Source organism: Halyomorpha halys, unplaced genomic scaffold, assembly GCF_000696795.3.
Source record: "Halyomorpha halys isolate HHAL.00 unplaced genomic scaffold, Hhal_1.1 Scaffold345.1, whole genome shotgun sequence".
Taxonomy (NCBI): domain Eukaryota; kingdom Metazoa; phylum Arthropoda; class Insecta; order Hemiptera; family Pentatomidae; genus Halyomorpha; species Halyomorpha halys.
This window is the reverse complement of record NW_027114287.1, coordinates 79,648-99,965: the sequence shown is the minus strand read 5'-3', so window position 1 is coordinate 99,965 and position 20,318 is coordinate 79,648. Positions and strand designations below refer to the sequence as shown.

The 20,318-nt window shown below is 33.4% G+C and overlaps 1 protein-coding gene across 1 annotated transcript in view; it reads left to right on the top strand.

Moving 5' to 3' along the window:
• Positions 1-8,977: 8,977 nt before the first annotated feature.
• The window catches only part of LOC106681529 (zinc finger autosomal protein), a 56,083-nt gene continuing 44,742 nt past the window's right edge, over positions 8,978-20,318 (top strand). Inside the window, exons 1-4 of the mRNA XM_067051491.1 lie at positions 8,978-9,129; positions 9,485-9,541; positions 9,878-9,937; positions 10,231-10,290. Coding sequence (XP_066907592.1) covers positions 9,117-9,129; positions 9,485-9,541; positions 9,878-9,937; positions 10,231-10,290 — 190 coding nt within the window. The 5' untranslated portion in view covers positions 8,978-9,116. The remainder of the gene's footprint in view (positions 9,130-9,484; positions 9,542-9,877; positions 9,938-10,230; positions 10,291-20,318) is intronic.

The window sequence follows — 20,318 nt, the reverse complement described above, 5'->3', positions numbered from 1 at the left end:
GGCACCATCTGCACGCCACCTCCTTTATACAGGCTTTTGCAGGGTGTCCGTACTCTTGGCACCGAAGGCAGAGCAAGGGGTCCAGATAATCTCTGATGGTCAGGCTCCACCATCCTCCGACATGGTGGGGACTATACTTCTCATGCATGCATAACTGCGAGAGGCGCAACTGCTCATAACTATAATACTAATCTAGGAGGAACCTGCAATACTAGTTTTTATTTTAATATTGAAAATATTTATAAAACTGAAATTACATATTTAGGTCATGCTTATGCCCGCGATGTTACAAGTTGTTTTCATTACAAATCTTCCACCCAGAAGGGCCACTTTATATTGTAGGTTTTAACTTTTTTTGGATTTCTTCAAAAACGACTCTAATGATTTTGATTAAATCAGTCAGTCTCTGTAAAATTAAGTTGTCTTAATATTATCTAGGACTTATTCTCATTAAAATAGTTTAATTACCTAAATTACTCGGCACATTTGCAATGCATTTTTCTGCTTTCCTTTTTTTACACAAGTATTTTCAATATTGATTACATAAAATTTAATATTGGGTAAATAATTAATAAAAGAATATAAATTTTAGCAAACAATTATATATTTATATTTATGCCATTTTTTTAATAAAGAAAGAAGAAAATTTTGCAACAAGAAGTATTACTAAAAGTACTTTTCTGAAACTGTTCAAATTGGAGGTTGTCAATTCAAAGATACTTTTATAAAATTAGAATGCTAAAATGTGGCCACAGTGAATAATACAGAAATATCTGTTCTGAAACGAGTGGGAATTCATTTTAACTCTAAGTAAAAATTATTAATATATACTGCTCCAGATTTTTTATCTCTATTCTATTTTCAAATTGTTGTAACATAACATGTATAAAGTTTTTGTAGAATATTTGGTATATCCTACATCAATTGTTTATATTTTTTAAATCAGTATAGGTTATTGGGAATTACCTAAAAGTTTTATACTATTTGGTTGGTAAATAACAATACAATGTTTTTTCAGTTAGCTTAGCAAGGTTCTCCAAGGGGTTACAATTAAATGTTATGGATTGTTCTAGTGTTAGCGGTTGTTTACAGATGTTGAAAAAGTATATCAATTTTTTTTTTTAATTTATTGATATTTACAACTGTATGAAATATTTACAATAAGTAAATATGACCAAAGTTATATTACAATGGCATGATACAGACATGTGGAGAATCTAACTATTGGTGGAATTCCAATAACAATTCTAGGTAAGATCTCGAGGCCATCTTCTTTTCTGACACCTAGGAGGATTATCAGGTAATGAAGGAGAAGCCAGATTAGAAACAAGTGGTTTTGGATGGTTGGTATGTTTATCATGCAAGGATTGTTATCTGGTTCTGGCAACATATGGAACATTGAGGTCCTGATGGATGACTTAATTTGTGACAAAGTAAGGAGCATTAATGTTTGTGGACTGTAAGGATTAGATACCAGAGGAATTCGATGGTTTAGTGAAGCCTCTAAGGTTAACTCCATAAGTCAAGATAGGCCTTATTAGAGTATTATAAATGAGTCTCTTGTAATTAGTTGGATGTTTAGACCGTAGTAAGTGTTGTCAGAATCAATGAGCAGTTTCCTTCACTGTGTGTCATAACTAAAATGAAATGTACTTAGTGATTCATTGTATTGAGAACGCGGGTAGCCTGTGGTTACTAACTCCAAGGACCCGAATTCGAATCCAGCTGGGCAGAAAATTGTTTTCTATTACACTATAGCTGTGAGTCAACTCCTGGGGTTCACCCAGCCTCATATGTGGGTACCCTCAATTGGGTAAAAATCTGAGAGATGAGCGTATTCTGATCGAATCACCTCCTTGCACAACTGTTGGTCTAGTAACTACTCCCTGACCATTCTGAAAGTGGTCAAGTCCATTTATACTTAAATTAAGATATTTAAGGATTTGTGTTTCAATGCAATTAAAAATGTATGTACAGGATACTAATGAGAAATACTGCTTAAGTATATCTGAAGGTGTTACATTTATACCTCCTATTAAAATAATGGCAATTATTAAGTGAATAATATGCGTTTCCTTACCAAGAATGGAGTTCTGCCACTATCAAGATTAACAACAAGATTTGTTGTAATATTTGAAGTTCATACAACTTAATTTAAGATGCATCTAATTAAAAAAAAACAATACTCATTTTATTTTACATATCTTTACAACACATACTTTATGTGATTCAAAACATTTTTTAATTACAAAACAATTTACTTCTCATCTACATTTTGTGTGTGAAAGGAATTTGAAGAAATTGTGACGTTCCGGTGGTATATATTGTAATTGGTCAATTATGTCCTTAAATTTTGCTGTTGTGATTTGTCTGATATTTTTATACAGTGGACAGCAATAATAATAATATTTTCCAACTTTCTTGGTCCACCTGACTTGGTAATAAATTTAGGACTTTAAAATTTTCATTTTCATTCATTGATGTCTTATAGAAAATTGTATACAGTTCATTTATGGCAAACGCATCCAACATATTTTTAACCAGTTTATTGATTCTCTGTTAGAATTCTTTATCCTTTTAAAAATTACGTCTTTTAATAATTTTGTTCATACAAAATCTTCGTCTCATTTTAGGAACAATATAGTTATCTTGTCGACACTTTTTAATAATACTGTAATGATCTCGGGGGACAAACAGTAAATAATTTTTTTAATGGCATTTCTACTATGCCAAAATCTCTATCATTTGGTAAAAACAAATGTCCTGATATTAAAAATTTGTGATCTATTATTTTCAAAAGTTTAGAAAATTTTTAGGCATATTAAACATATATTAATTTAAGTATAAATGGACTTAGGCCACTTTCAAACTTAACGGCTTTATTATTGAACTAAATCTGAAATCTTATGAGTCCAGAATTGTCAGATAAGTAACCTCTAATGCTTTATTGATAGATAACTTGAAGTTATAAATGTAAACTTGGGCAACCAGAAATAACTGACAAATGGACTCAAAGCCACTTTCAAAATAAATGGATCAAATATTTTTTTTTTTTAATTTTAAGATTAATTTATTGATAGATATTACAATCTGCCACAAAGTTGTGGGCAATAGGTAATAGTGATGAATGAATCTGATACATACTAAAATATAAAAAAATAAATAAACAAATAAAATATAAAAAAAAAAAATAATAAAAAAACAAAAACTCTCTTAAAATATATGCAAACAAAAGAATAGACAAGATGAACATAATCAAACTATCTGTATGAAAAATAAAATAACATAATGATAAAATAATATATACAATATTTACACTATCGACCTGAGGATCCCTGAGCCCACTCTATCCCCCACATGTGAGGGGTAGAGCAGAGCTCAAGAGATCCCAGCGCAACTCTCTCGCCGCATCACTGTTAATGAGCCAGTGGAGGCTGAGCAAGTGCGCTAAAGGATCAAATATTAGAGGAAGAGAAACTGAAGGTTGAAGTGACATACTAGCAATGTTTCTAATGGCACAGAATTATATTGAGTGAATCATTTGGTAACATACAGGTGCTGAGTTGTGGTTGATAATAAAACCAAAAAGTTTAACTATTTTCACTTTTATGAAGATGTGGTTTAAACCATTCATCCATGTTCTGGCGGATTTTCGCTTAAATTTTTACCTTTTTAGTTTTCTTTGTGGTTAACTTATTTATTAGTTCTGGTAAGCGATTAAACAGATATAATACCATATAGTTAAAGGTATGCTTACTAAATCTATTGTCATAAGGTGTATTGGTTTGATAAATATAGTTGCTTAAATTTGCATCATTATCATCCACTTCATAACTTCTTTCAGTTATTGTTATTATTATTTCATTTTTTTTTACTTTATTATAATTTCAGTATTTATTAATTGAATTATTAGTTTTATCACTGGTGATGAATTATTAATTCATATTGTACTGATTTTGCTTATAAGTCATAGCAGTCTTCACAGTGCCCTAATAAACAAATTGTTACTAATAAATTTCATTTATGTATTATTTTGGCATCGACCAAAAGATTTCAACCCTCGGACCATATTTGATGTAGTTTTCTAAATGAGTAAAATAAATTTCCAAAATTATTAGGTTTAGCGAAGTAAGTTCTATGCAAAAATAGATTACATTAAGTCTTAACAAAGTGGTTTTGGACATTTTTTTTGGAAATTTTATGTACTATAATTTTTCTCTAAAACAAAATCATTTTTAAAATATAAGATAAAAAAAAATGGTAAACATGTTTTTTAACAATTCATCCTCCATTCCATCGCAATAAATATTTAAAAAAATTAATTTTCCTTCCGATTGAATTAATTGTCTAGACAGAAACTGGTTATCCTTCAACAGGTAAAGAATAGGTGTATTGGCGGAAGACATGAGGGAATTGCTGGATCTACACCTTTCATTTTACCACTTGCCGCAAATCCAAGACTTGTTCAAATTCTTGGTAAGCAAAGGAAGCAACAAACCTCAGTACCCACACACTTGTTTTGTTCATTGGAATTTTTTCGGCTATTACACTCGATTTACTCTATTTTTATTCTAAAAAATAAAATAAAGGCAGTTATCTCACCCCAATTTTTGATTAATTTAATGAAAACAATGTATAATTGATAGTCAAAATTGATGAGTCTGCCAAGTGTAGGTAGGGAAATAAATAAATAGCGGCTGTTTCAAAACCTTAAAAAATATTAATTTTTCATTCAAAGCTCTATATCTTAAAAACTACCAACAACACTAGAAATTTTAAGAGCACGTTTTTTAAACAAGAGTGAATTTGCTGAAATATTAGCCCTAATAGAGCTATTTACGTCCAATAATTCTCGAGATATAGCTTTTTAAAAAGCAAAATTTCATAAAAATGTACTGAAATATCGGTAGTTAGTTAATTCGGTAGTTGTTCGTATAAAATGTTTGATTTTTTTGAGTTGAATATATTAGTAGATCCATAAGACGCACACATGTATGCTAACACTCAAAATAAAGAAAATTTAACTTACTATAAATTAGTTTCTTACAATTATCTTTGTTGGACTAGTACTTTTTATGATATTCGCTTATGAATATAAATTTGTCCGAACAACTATAAATCAATTTATTTTAGCAAATATCATGAAAACTACTACACCTACGACGATAAACGTATTTAACTACTGCATAGCTCATTAAACTATCTTTAATTTGAGTGCTAATAGACATCTGTCCGTCAAATAGTTTTTGAGATATAGATTTTTCAAAATAAATTCACTAACTACTGATCTTTCAGTATGTCCCATACAACATTTTTATGAACCGTTGCTTTTTAAAAAGCTATATCTCGAGAACTATTTAAGGTAAATAACTCTATTAGGGCTCATATTTTAGCAAATTCGCTCTTCTTTAAATTATGTTATCTTAAGTTTTCTTGTGTTGTTCCTACATTTTAAGAAATAGAGCTCCGAATTAAAAATTAACTTTTTTTATCGCTTTGAAACAGCCGCCATTTTTTATTCCCCATACTTATACTTAGCAGACTCATCAGTTTTGACCAGTAATTATACATAGTTTTCATTAAAGTAATCAAAAATTGGAGTGATTGGAGATAACTGCCTTTTTTCTCCTCTTGGGCTCTTGTACTATAAAGATTCATATCAACAGTACTAGATAGATAACCTATAGATTCAACCCTTGTTCTAGAATTTTTATCAAAAATTGTTTAACTTAATTACCTAGACATATACTGCCTTTATAAATATGTATTTGTGCTTTGTGTAAATAAAAAATAAACTCCTGAAGTTAATTAACGAGATTTGAAACAATGTATTTACACTGATCCAAGATAATTTTAAAATAACATGCACAACCTTAAACAAGAGTAGCAGAAATAACCACCTGTTGACAGTTCTAAAGAAATGAAAAACAAAAGTGTGGATGCAACACACGTCCGTTTGACCCAGTTCACTGGTTAGCATTATTTTTAATAATAATAAATAATATTTGAGTATTAATTCTTGTCACTTTTTTTACAATAGTGGAATATATTAAGGTAGAGATTTCTTGTCAGAGTGAAGTCACATTGAACTGCGCACCATCTTCAATTCTACTTGGCCACATGAGGGTAATCAATCAGAAGCGGATTTCTTCAAGAATCACTTGTAGTCTCAACGACTCAATTGTATTCTGTTTAATCTAACATTAAATTTCCGTGTTTCTTGTTTTTCCAAATTGTCTTCCACCTTTTATTGGAAGAAACTTGTTTTTTCCTGAACCAGTTAGCTATACTACAACTTCTATTTACTATAGAATTTACAACTCGATAAGCGAGGGTCTGATCTTCCACCTTTAATCTTTATATCGTCCAAAAAAAATTTCTATTAGAGTATAATTGCCTTTCACAACGGTTCTTAGAAAGAGAGCGTCCGCGAGAAAACCACCAAATTAGAAAATTTAAGCTTTCAAACAGCTAAAATTTACAACAAGAAGAGCCTCTCCTCCAATACAAAGTGTAGACCACATGCTTACCCAACTTGGAAAAGCTGATAAAAATAGAAAGGAGGATCTTAGGAAAAGTCTATGGGCCCAGAAAAAGATTGCAGGCTAAGATCTAACGAAGAGATCTACAAAAACATCAAAGACCTGGTAACTGAGATGAGAGTCAGAAGGCTGATGTTCTATGGGCACATGAAGAGGATGAAGGAGGAAAGAATCAATAAGAAGACATTTTAAAAAAAAATTTAGCTACAAAAACATGGGAGGATACACGAAGCAAATGAGAGAGGAATTAAAGAGACTTAAAATTTCAGATATCTACTGTCAAGACAGAGATACGTATAGGAAAACATTGAAAAATATCACCAATATTGGAAGAGGAAAAAAAATGGGTACGAACTGGTCCGAAGAAAGAAAAGAAAGGCAGTCGAGGATCATGAAACTGCGATGTGAAGAAGAAAATCAAAACTCCAAAAGAAGCCTAATCGTTGATAAAAAAAAAATAATAATGGCCCTCTATTGTCCTTATTGAATAAGTGATGATTCATTCAGACGTCTTTTTCAAATACATTACGATGCTGTAAGTAGCACATTAATCAATCATGAGAAAAGTATACTCACACTGCTAGGTACCTCGGATTGGCTTTCAATAGGACGCTAAGTTGGGTTTCACATATCAAGTAATTAACAGCAAGTTGCCTCCGTTCCCTTAATGGTCGGTAAGACCAGCTGGGGTCGGATCGAACAAATATACTGAACCTACACAGAGCACTGGTGAGATCAAAGTTGGATTACGGTTTTAATTCCTACAACTCATCATCTATTACCTTCCTGAAAATGCTAGACTCCGTACAAAGACTCCCGTCAGGGCCTCCACTTTACTGGTCAGTTTAGACATAGAAATACCTACTTTGCAAGATACTGTAATCCTACCATCTTATTCTTGGAGACTTACCGCCCCCAAACTTTGTCTTTCCCTTTCAAGGCTACTTAAAAGTAAAATCCCGACATATCGGTATAAATATGAATTTCTTAAGCAGCAAGACAAATTTGGTGACGCCGACCTTATTTGTACCTAGAACTCCTTAGGTATTGGTGTCTCGATTGTATGCAATGATTGAAAGTACCTATTCTCTCTGTCGCCGATATGTAGTAGCTATATAGCTGAAATGGTTGCAATCAACAAGAGCTTAAATGTCTTTCAACCCACAAAACAAATACAGTTCATCTGTCCAGAGTCATTGTCAGTCCTACTCAGTTTAAAAAATATTTTATCAACAACTCCGCTAAATCAAAAGATCAATTATTCATTAAAATCCGCCAACAGGAACGGTATTTCTGTTTTCTTGTCTTGGGTTCCTGGGCACTGCGGAATAACGAACTGTGTTAACGCCATAATATATAATTACCTTGGAAATAATATTTAGTTAGTCTTATTGTTTAATTTAATAACGTTTATTTTTATTTATATTAATTTAATTGGATTTAGTTATTTGAAGAGAAAAAATGTAATCATATTTGTGTGTTATAATGAGTAATAGAGACAGTTGCTTGGGGGTCATAATTGTTGCTAAGGCGTCACCTAGCAACAGACCGACCATCTTAGTTTTTTTTTATAGCAGCTCCGGCTAATTAGTGGCCGTGATAGTGTCTTTAGCAGCCCTGTCTGCGTTTGGTTCATGTTATTTTATTAGACTTTTTTTTTAGTGTTTTAATCGTCATAACTGTTCGGAACCAGACCACTTCTGTATTTCGACTTTAATATGAGTTCCGGATAATTAGTGGTCATGAACGTTTGTAACCAGCCCTGTCTGCGTTCATTTTGTCGGCTCGCCTAATACATTAATACGACTCTTGGATATTTTGACCATCGATGAGCCACTACACCAACTTTGGACCATTGCAGCGGTGTATTGAGTTACAGAGCTGCGACCTACACATCTCGGCAGCACTCTTTCTCTGACCTATCGGAGTGAAGCAAACGTTTCGTCGAGCAGTATTTATTTTATATATTTATTTCTTTTTTTATGTGTAAATTAGTTTCTTTTCGTTTTCATATATTCCTGTATAATATATTCCAGTTTTTTAGACGGCCCGAGATTTTTGAGGATTAGAGCTTCTGCTTGATATGATTTTCCCCTTAAAAGAAGGCGTCTTCACACGCCTGGCCTATTCCATGGCTTGAGCCACCCTAATTCAATGGTGACGCATGTAAGGCGCCACTTTCTGGTCTTTAACGGATACTTAAGTCACTTTGTGATTGAGGCATAAAACTTGTGAAACAACAACGCGTGAAGATGAATAGAAAAGTTGTAGTAAACTACTAAAATATCATGAATTAATCTTCCTGAGATTGCTCGGTATTTTACTAGAAATGCCAAGCTTAATTATCTAGTTTTACTATAATTTATATAAAAAATAATAAGAGTAAAAATAAAGTATTAATTTTATTAAAAGTTGCCGTGAACAGATCATTCTAGTGACATCATTCTCCCAGCTTACGTCACACTATCTTTCTGCTGGCTCAGTTAGTAGCCAATTCTTACTCTATGTGTTTTGGGCCAGACCTCGCGGTATTTGTTTTGTTTATCCAAAGTGTGTGATATTTCATTTACAATTATGGATCAAATTGGTAAGTTACAGAATCAATTAATTGCTGTATTTTAGTAAGCTCCCTTAGCACTTAAAAGTTATCAATTTTGAATTGAACTTTAATATTTTTTTTTTCTTAATATAAATCTTGGTAAGTATCGAAGTGTTTATAAACTGCATTAGCGGTGGTAAAGAATAGAATCAAAATTAATCATGGAATTTGATAAATCAAAGAATTCCAGCCAGTCCTAGGAGGTTTATAAACATTAAATACATTGGGTTCAAGTTCTACTATTGTTATTTTAAACAGATTATGACTTTCATACCCTACAAAGTTTACTTAATTGTAATGATGCCATCAACTATATTGTTGTATTGTCTTTGTGCTTTTTCAGGTATACATAATTGTGTTTCCATAAAAGAAGAAATAGAAGATGAAACTGAGTTAACTTGTAAGTTTGCACTTATTAAAATCAAAACTACTTAGTGTCATCTGATCCTTGTTATAAATTAATTCTTGTTCCCTATTTACGTTATGTTTATGAAATCCTAGTTTGGGATATGCTTCTAATTGACGCTATAGTTTGTGTTCAAAACTTCTATAGTCAGTGTGATTTTTGCTGAATAGCAATCTATCAAATTGGTTTAGTGGATACTTCTTATAAATACATATATAATATATATCTACCTCAATGACTTTATTAATGAGTGATATTTAGGATGATTTACAATTTTACTTTTCAATTTAGTTATGAAATATTCTTTACTCATGATGTTTGCTGTTTCAGTTTCAAATAACCCAGATATTTCTGTTAAAGAAGAAATTATTGATGAGACTGAAATTATTTGTGAGTTTATCACTACTTATATTAATTCTGTAGTGTAGTTACCTTTTCATACTCTTATTATGGATCGATATTGAATGCAAGTGTTCTCTGTGAAAATCTTTTCAAGAATTGGGGAGTTTTCTGTCATAAGTTTATATATTCACTATTGAAAATTTATGTTATCATTTCATGAAGATAAGTTAAATTTATATTAAAAATTTTGATTTATTTGACAGAGAAAAATTCAAATTTTGAAATCAACTAAATAACTTTTAGAGTATAATTTTAATTTCGTAAGTAATTTGCTGTTTCAGGTATGAGCAACTCTGGTATTTCAGTTAAAGAAGAAACTACTGATGAGACCGAAACCTTTTGTGAGTTTATCACTGTTTATATTAATTCTGTAGTGTAGGTATGTTTTCTGACGTAGTGAGGATAGATATTGAATGCAAGAGTTCTCTGTGATAATCTTTTCAAAAATTGGTGAGTTTTCTGTCAAAAGTCTACGTATCCACTATTGAAAATTTATGTTAGCATTTCATAAAGATAAGTTAAATTTATATTAAAACCTTTGATTTATTTGGCAGGCAAAAATTTAAATTTTGAAATCAAGTGAATAAGTTTTAGGGTATAATTTTAATTTTTGAAGATTTACTAATTTTGATTGGAAACTCCTACTATATTTACAAAAATCTAGCTTTGTTTATGTTTCTTATTGAGGCCATAGTTTTTGTTTAAAATTTCTTTAAAAGTCAGTTAGATATTTGCTGGATAGCAATGCATCAAATTGGTTAAGTGGATATTTATTTTATATATCTACCTCCATGACTTTTCAATTACTGGCATTAAGCATGATTTACAATTTTACATTTGAATCTTAACACTTGGGCTTAATTGTGAATTTATATTATTTTTTAATCATGAATTTATGGTTTGTTGTTTTCTGTTTCAGGTATGAGCAACTCTGGTATTTCAGTTAAAGAAGAAACGACTGATGAGACCGAAAACTTTCGTGAGTTTATATTAATTCTGTTATTGAATTGTTTTTATTAATTTCTATAAATGGAATTTGGTCCGGGTGCGGTCAAATAAAACTCTAATAGCAAATCGGTTTACTATTTTATTAGTCAAATTTTTGCCCCACTTTGCTGGTCTTCGTCAGGGCTAAAAATGATACAAACACTTGACATAGTATTATAATATTATAATTATAATTTAATAAGAAAAATTTAAGGTTATAAACGAAAACGGAAATAGTAATAGATAAAGAGAAGAAATATTAAAGAAAGTTTAAATTAAGAGATGAAATGAGATAAGAATAAAATCAAATAAAATTAATGAGACAAAGTTCGTACCTGTTTTGGCGGAAGTCAAAGTCAAAGTGAACTATAACTTTGACTTCCCCACGTCTGATGTGATGTTAGCCTTCATGAGACAGAGACTAATGGCGTGCAAGCTGTCTCACGAACTTAATATGCAGCTCATTCCGACGCTCCATGCGATAAGCCCGCCAGTAGAGGAAAGGTGGGAGTATCCATGCTTACCAGCAGGGGCGGTACAATGGACCGTTTTTCTCTGGACCCATCCGGGTCGCCACCTAGGCTAACATCCTCTGGGAAATCGGGCAGATCGGGGCGTCGTCAGTTACCCTTTCTTCATGCAGGAAATCTGTCTCTTCCGGCACCTTATAACTTATAACGGGAGGCACTTCTTAAGTCAGTGCTATAAATTTCTGGCCTTCACCCCTCAGGAGCATAACAACTTTGTCAGGTCATGCGGTATTTGCCGGAACTGCCTGAGGTCGGGTCACCTTGTTTCGAAATGCCCCTCAGAATTCAATTATTCTTTTGATGCGCCAGGCATCACAGCGTGCTCTTGTGCATCGGGTTTCCCGGTTGCCAACTTCACCAAAGTCCGCTCATTCGGGAGCAGTGATGGGCACTACGTATGCCGTATTGCGTGGGTCCACATGTTCCGCATCCGCATGTTTACTACTCGATTCTGGCAGCCAGTACACATTTGTTACAGCCGAACTCACTACACAGATTGTCAGGCAGATGCAGTCCTTTGACGGAAGAATCGTCGGTTTGGACAGTGTTCAAGTTGTGAGCATCAAGGGTTCGATAACTTCAGTCCACTCTCAACAGCACAATTTACTTTAAGGTCCGCACGCTCGTTGTCGAACGAAACACCTCTGATATGCTAAGACGTCCGGTTCCTCCAAGGGTAATCACCAATTTGTCGCATCGCGTCCAGGCCGACCCTTCCTTTGGCGTTCCCGGTCCGATCGAATTACTCGTCGGCGTTGACCTATACCCTCGCCTAGTTACTGGTGCTCCCACCAAGGCCTTTGGGGATGGTCACCTATATCTTCTGCCAACGGTATTTGGCAGGGTCGTGATGAGGATGTACTCTGATAGTACTTCGTCCACTGGCATCTCGTTTCTCATACGGGAAGATGCAACCGCTTCGAGTCGGAGCATTTTCATTCGTAAACTTGGGAAACGCAGTTCTGCTAAGCGTAAGCGCCCACGCCATCATAACCAGAAGATTAATCGTTCCGATGCATCCTCACACCTCCAGTCCTCACAAAAGTGTTACGGCTAGTTCTCGTTTTGTTTTCACAGTTCCCATCACACCTACGTGTCGTTCTACAATAACATGCCCTTAGCATCTAACATCATTCTGTCGATAAGTCTGGGCTTTTCAGGTTGGGCGGCGGTATTGAATCTTCTTGAGAGACAAAAGCATTTTTACTTTCATAATCTTTCGCCATCGACAACCAACCTTTAAACATTACCGGCCATTGACCTAGAACAATTTCTTAATCGTTAATTGTGAAATATTATATGGCTTGATAATTATAATTTGTTTAATAATAGATCATAACGATAGCGGTGAAAAGGTGATGAAAATTAGATAATTTTAATAAATAGACAATTATAATTAAAGGTTGATTATTAGGTTAGTCTTATGGATGAATTTAATGATTCTTTGATTATGGATTCGTCATTTCTCAATGCCATTAGAACATTTGTTGGTGTCCCTAACTGATTCAGAGTAAATTTGTAGTGGCATTCTTCCAAAATGTGCTTGACAGTCAGATTACCATTACATTTCGAACATTTTGGAAGGGCCTCTTCTGTTATGAGGTGGACGTGTGCCATTCGGGTATGTCCTATTCTGAGTCGCATGATCGCTACTTCTTCGCGTCATCTACTTCAGGTTGATGTAATCCAGATCTTCACTTCTTTATAGATTTCAACTTACTAGGCAGACTTTTATCCCACATTGCCTGCCATCTTTTATTTATGTATTCCTTTAAAGGGCGGGTAAGTTCTGGTTCAGTTAAGATAGTTTTCGTCCTACCTGGGAGGGCTAGTGCCTCTTTAGCAGCTTTGCCGGCCATTTCATTTCCTGTAACACCAACATGTTCGGGAGCCCGGACAAAGTAAACTGGTTTACCTATTTGTTTCAACATTATTAAATATTCATGAATTTGTTGAACGAGAGGGTGAGTCAAATACATTATATCTAGTCCTTGAAGAGCGCTAATGGAGTCCGATATTATTACTATATTGTCATTTGCTATATTTGTCATACAAAAAGTAAAGGCATTTAGCTCTGTGGTATAAATATTAGAGAGATGATGCAGTTTTCTCTTATGGGTTGTTTGGTGTCACAAACGCGGATCCTGAGGCATACACAAAACTTCCATTATCAAGTTTGGAGCAGATTAGGGCCTAGTACATTTTCAGCATCGCTGTTCTATCAGCTCCCCATGATGTTTTGATGAGGACTTTTAAGATTTTAATTTTGTCTATGCATCTGTCTCTAAGTGTATTGATATGGTGGTTCCAAGACAGCCGCCTATCGAATATCGGGCCTAAAAATCTATAATATTCGACATACAGTAACGGAGATTCTCCTAGGGTGAGTTCTGGGGATGGTGGTGTTTGTCTTTTTCTGTTGAAATGTAGACATTTCGTTTTTTCGGTTGAGAAGGTAAGACCTGAGCTATTTTACTAGTTTTTTAATCGATTAAGAGCTTCTTGTAGTTTTTTTTTTTTTTTATCTGGTTTGTGTCATTTGAGCGGCACATAATAGCTTGATCGTCCATATAGAGCATCACCTTTATTCCTCTGGGCATATTTCTTCTCAAGTCATTAATGGCCAGAGCAATAAGGTTTTGCTGAGAACACATCCTTGTGGTAGTCCAATTTTTTGTTCAAAATTACCGGAGTGATGATTTCCTATTCTGATTTGGAATATCTGTAGGGATAAAAACTCCCTGATGAAAGTTATGTGATTACCTGTGAAATTTAAGGATATAAGTTTTTTTATAACAGTATTTTTGCTTGTACAATCGAATGCTTTAACCATATTGAAGAAAATTACGATTGCTTGCTGCCTTTCTACGAAAGTATATTGTAGTTCAGCTTCTAGTTGAACCAATTGGTCGATAGTGGACCTCCCTCTACGAAACCCGCATTGGAAGCCCTGGAGAATATCATTTATTTCAAGGATCCATACTAAGAGCTTGTTAACCATTTGTTCCATTATTTTGCATTCGCAACTTGTTAGAAATGTTGGGCGGTAACTGTTCATTTGGCGCTTGTCTTTGCCTGCTTTGAGGATTGGAACTACTACTGATTGTCACCAGATATTAGGAAATTCACCAGTTTTCCACACATGGTTAAAGAATTCGAGAAGCCAATTCCGACAGTTTTGTGGAAGGTGCTGAATCATTGTGTAATGGATATCGTCATGACCGGGTGATGATCCTTTGAGATTACAGAAAGTCGATTTAAGTTCCCATGTAGAGAAAGGATAGTGTTGAAGAAACATTAAAAATGTTATAATTTTATTAGCTTAGTCAATATGTGAAATAGATTTATTTTAACTATAAGACATTTGTTCACTAAAATAAAACATTTGATTTTAAGCAAAAGCGGTGCGATCTTTTGACGGTAAAGGAGAGGCAGTCTATGATTGTTACTTATGACGGCATTGTTTTAGTTTTCCCCGCAGCTTCACAGACTCCATAGTAAAACCGTGGTAGAGTTTTGGCCAAGCCACTTCTCTCACACAGGGGCCACTATTCTGCCTGCTTCCAGAACCTCTCAGCTTTCATCTGGTGAGATTAAATATAAACATTTACAAACATTTGCTCAAGGCACATTGAAAACATTTTTCTTTTGGTTTTTATTATAAAATTAGTTTCAAGTGGTTGTAAAGTATTAAGTTGTTTTTCCTTTTTTTATTAATGAATAGGATTAATTTGTTTTATAATTCTTTCATTTTATTTATATGTATTTACTCATTCTGTTTGATACATGCAATTTCTTTGTTAGATATAGACTTCAAATATATTTCTGTAATTAATCATTCCAACCCAAAAATTATTTTCCCAGCTCATATTATTGCTGGCAAGAGGAAAGTCTTTCATTGAGGCTCTTAGTTCAGGTAACAGATAGTGATATTTTTTTTCTGGGTCTTCGGAGTGGTAATATATGGGGTTATTTGTGGGTTCTGTGGATAAACACGTAAACAAACCCATACATACGCATACACACATGTAGGCGCGCACACATACTCATGCATACACACATATGCATAATAAGGATCAGTAAAAAATATGAGCAAGATAAGTAAAGAAGAAAAAAAAGGGATAGAATTGGAGATAAGAAAATGAGGGCGAACAAAAAATAAATAAATAAGACAGATAATAATAAGTAAAAAGAATAATAAATATATAGATTATAAAAAGCCTCCTATACGTATTCCAATTACTCCTCAGTATAATTGCCGGTATGTAATGTTTCCAAGGGTATATCTTGTGTAATAAAAAATAATTAGTATATATATCGGAATGGATCTGAAGTTAAGAATAATAAAGATTAGCGAAGAGTGTATCCTGAAATACAGCATGTATTTTAAGAAGGAAAATATTGGTAAGCATGGGTAATGGTTTATAACGACATGAGTGAATGGTTTGTAAATGTTTATAGAGATAAGCGGAGCCAATGGTAAATAAATGTTTAGAGATATATAAGTAGCGTTATTGTTATTATCATTTTTGAATGGAATATGGTCTGAGTGCGGTCAAATAAAACTCAAATAGTAAATGGGTGTACTATTTTTTAATGGCTTAAATTTGAGCCAACGTTTCGCCCCATGTTGCAGGGCTTCGTCAGGACTAAAAAAGATACAAACACTTGACATAGTTACAATAAAAACATTAGTGGAAAATAACAGGGGTATACAATGAAACATAAAATTTAATTTTAAGAAAAATTAAAGGTTATAAGCAATAAAAGAGATCGTTCATAGTAACAGATAGATAAAAGATGAAATATTAAAGAAAGTACAAATTAAGATACAAACACTAGTAACAACAATATCCACCGTAGTGCTCGCCTGTTAAACCGCCGTATTGTTACGTCACCGAAACTTGAACTCTCCACGTGCCATTACTAATACTTCATCTTCTCTTACTTCAACATCTCTTCAAACTTCGTCATCCTTAGCTTCTTCTTCTGATCTTCTTATTCACCCCCACTGCCATTATCTCTCCAACTCTACCATTGTACATCGCTCTACTGATATTAACGTTTTTTCTCAATTTAAATTAAAATTCCCTCTTCATAAATCTAATTTTAATACCCTGTGCAATCTACACAAGCGCCTCACAGATAAAACCAAACAATGTATTTTCCTTCTGAAATGCAGATCTTATTCAGTTTTTCCAAAATCCATAGATAATTTGTTTAATTAATTTTTCGATCCCCTCTGTCCTACGTTCCAAATATTCTTTACTAATTTTTAAAAAATCGCCTTTAAATCTCAAAATTTGGGAAATTATCCAACAAATTGAATCCCTTAAATATAAAATTTCTAATCTCTCACAAGTACTCACTTTCGTTATTGGTGAAAATAACATGGCCCTCCTCAACAACAGTTTCCAAAAAATCTGTTAATCTATCAAATTACATAAAAAACGTACTCTAATTTCCAAATTTGATAATATTTACCAATCTTCTTTAAATAATAAAATGTACCCTAAAGGTAGTGAAGAATGGATCCATAACATATCTTCCACCACTATCCCCCCCAATGTTGTCAACATTTTAAGTTTAGGCCCTAATTTCTCTACACCTCCTTCAAATGTTTCGCACCTTATACCTTCTCTAATTACCAATTTATAATTTATTTATCGAGACAATCTTTTTAGTATTTTTGAAGAAGACTGGGAGCTTTCTCGTTTGCGCATTTGTAACATTGTTTCCAACACTCCCCACTCTGTTCTTCCATTCTTTCTCCCTTATTTTTCAAAGACCTTTCTTTCACCCGCTACTTTATCAAATCTAACGACCAGCTTATAATCACTAAAGCTGACGAGGGTAACTCGACTGTGGTTATGGACAAATCTGAATATTTTGACAAAATTCACATCCTTCTGTCTGACACTACTACTTACAAACCCACCACTCGAGACCCACCTCCCTCACTTATGCTCCAGTTCAACCTGCTCCTAAGGAACCTTCTTAAAACCAATCAGATTAACCGCCCTACCTACCTTAACCTCATTTCTTATAATTCTTTAGCCCCCTGCTTATACGGACTCCCTAAAATTCATAAACCTGGTAACCCCCTTCGCCCCATCATTTCTAATATCAATGCTCTCTCTTCCAAACTCAGTAAATTTCTTCTTCCTGCCCTTCATATCCTCAGCCACATTAACTCTTATGATATCCGTAATTCCTTCCACCTTAAAGAACTATTACAATCCTTCAACATACCTGACAACTTTATCTTAACTTCCTTTGATGCCGAAAGCCTTTTTAGTAACATCCCCATTGACAAAGCCCTTCATATCATTTTCATTAAGAAGTACATGGACAATCTCTTCCTTGTCCTCAATCCTGACAAAATCCCCGAGATCCTATCAGCCTTTAACTCCTACCACCCTCGTCTTCGGTTTACTGTTGAAGGTGAAGTTGACCATTCCCTCCCTTTTCTTGACCTACTTATTATCAGAAATTCCGATTGTTCCCTATCTCCTAATTGGTATACCAAACCCACTTATTCTGGCAGACTCCTAAACTATTTTTCTCAACACCCTCATTACCAAATTATTAATGTTGCTGAGAACCTTATCCACCGATCCTTTTCTCTTTCTGACCCTCAATATCACCTGACAAACATTACACAACCAACACTACTTGATTCTTACATTAACCGTGTTACTTCAGTCTCTCCTGCCCTCAACTCTTCTCAACCCACTCCACCCCTTTTTCAGTATAGGTCCCTTCCGTATATCCCCATTCTTTCTGATAATATTCAGACATCCTTAAGATCCACCATTTTCAACCTACATCTTGGCTTGAAGTCCCACAACAAAATTAGCTTCTTTTTTTCCAAATTGAAAGACCCTATTCCTTTCTCATCCCGTTCCAATGTAGTTTACCGGATACCTTGTTCAACCCCATGTTGCAATTCTTTCTATATCGGCAAAACTTAAGAACAGCATTTCCCCGCACAAAAATTCTATCAACTCCTGTTGATAGAACTTGCCTCTAAATTATCAGAACACGCTTTAAACCTGAATCGTACCTTTAATTTCGACAATCCTTCAATTCTTGCTAATGTCCCCAACCATAAAAACCGTCTTATCTCGGAGTCCATTTACAGAAATTTAATGGAGAATTCCGTCAATCATAAAGTTGATAAAGACCTCATCTCCCTTACATAATAAAACCCTCATAATACTATTTTTTTTCTCTTAGTTCTGCATTTCAGAAGCCCACTTTCTTGTCATATCTTCTATTCTTGTTTTTCTAAATTCTCACTACATATTTAATTATTTTTATATTTACTATCCTTCCTTTTTCATTTATATTCATGTGTTACCTACTTAAGTGTACTTATATTAATTACTTTATTATTAATTTTCTATTATATAATTTACATATCTCTGTATCCCCACTCATATTCCTCTTCGGAGGAAGGTTGCAAGCATTGTTGTGATAAAGTTTAAACAAATAGTGACTGTGATAAATGAATTTTAATTTTTGTTTTTAATGTAAAAATTGACTAATTAGAAATTGGTGTTTTGACCTGTGCAAAATAGCCTGCATGAAGTTGGGTTTTTAAATCATTTAGTTCCAAAGTTGTATTAAGATTGGCCCTGAGGATTGGCCGAATTTGCCGAAACGTCGGATTGTAAGAAAAATAAAATGTGGATATAAAAATTATGTATATTACCATTTATTGTTATATGTATTTAATATTTTTTACATTGTTTACTTTTAAATTATTTTCGTTATTATGTGACGTACTTAACTGCCATCCCCACTCCTCCCAATACAAACAGTTCTCTCTGGCTTTGACTTCCGTCGTGAAGGTATGAATTCTGTCTCATTAATTTTCATTTGATTTTATTCTTTTCCCTTTTCATCTCTTAATTTGTACTTTCTTTAATATTTCTTATCTATCTGTTACTATTACCGTTTCCATTTATTGTTTATAACCTTTAATGTTTCTTATTAAATTTTACGTTTCATTGTATACACCTGTTATTTCCCACTAATGTTTTTTTTGTAACTATGTCAAGTGTTTGTATCTTTTTTAGTCCTGACAAAGCCCTGCAACGTGGGGCGAAACGTTGGCTCAAATAAAAATAGTATGGCCATATACTATTTGAGTATTATTTGCCCGCACATTGATACACACGGTCAATCAGCAATCTTCCAGTATTATCATTGTTGAATTTATTTGTGTGGTATTTATTTTTAGTGAGAAGAAAGTAAGCAATTTTCTAATAAATTATGAATGAATTAGGGCACTGATTACAGTTCTAAATATAGTTAGTGTAGTATTAATTTGATTGATATGTAAACATTATTTTATGGATCATGTTTTTTAAAATTTCCTGTTGCCCTGTTTCTTGTTGTTTACTACAGTAAACTCTTTTTCCAGGTTGTTATTTAAGTTGTGGTTACAGTTGAACTACCGGCATCCTGAGACTAGGTTCCGGTTTCTGTTCTCCCCAGTTTCTTTTTTCTCCCGGTAATATATGAATTTTGTTTGATTATATCAGTAAAGGATTTTTCAAATTCTGTTGGGTTCTGCTCCTTGTATATTTTCCTTACTTCACTTAAGGGTATTTTATTAATTACCTGTATAGTTTTGATTAAATATTTTAATATTTGTTATATAGAGGAATTTGTTGATCAAATGAAATAGGGGTTGTGAAATAGAAGGGAAAGAAAAAAAAAAGGAATAAATTGAAAAACTTGTAGTTAGTTTGTAGACTGGTATTCATTGTAAAAGAAAAGTAAAAGAAAACTGAAAAAAAAAATGTTATCTTTCTATTATATTATATCATATAAAAATATGT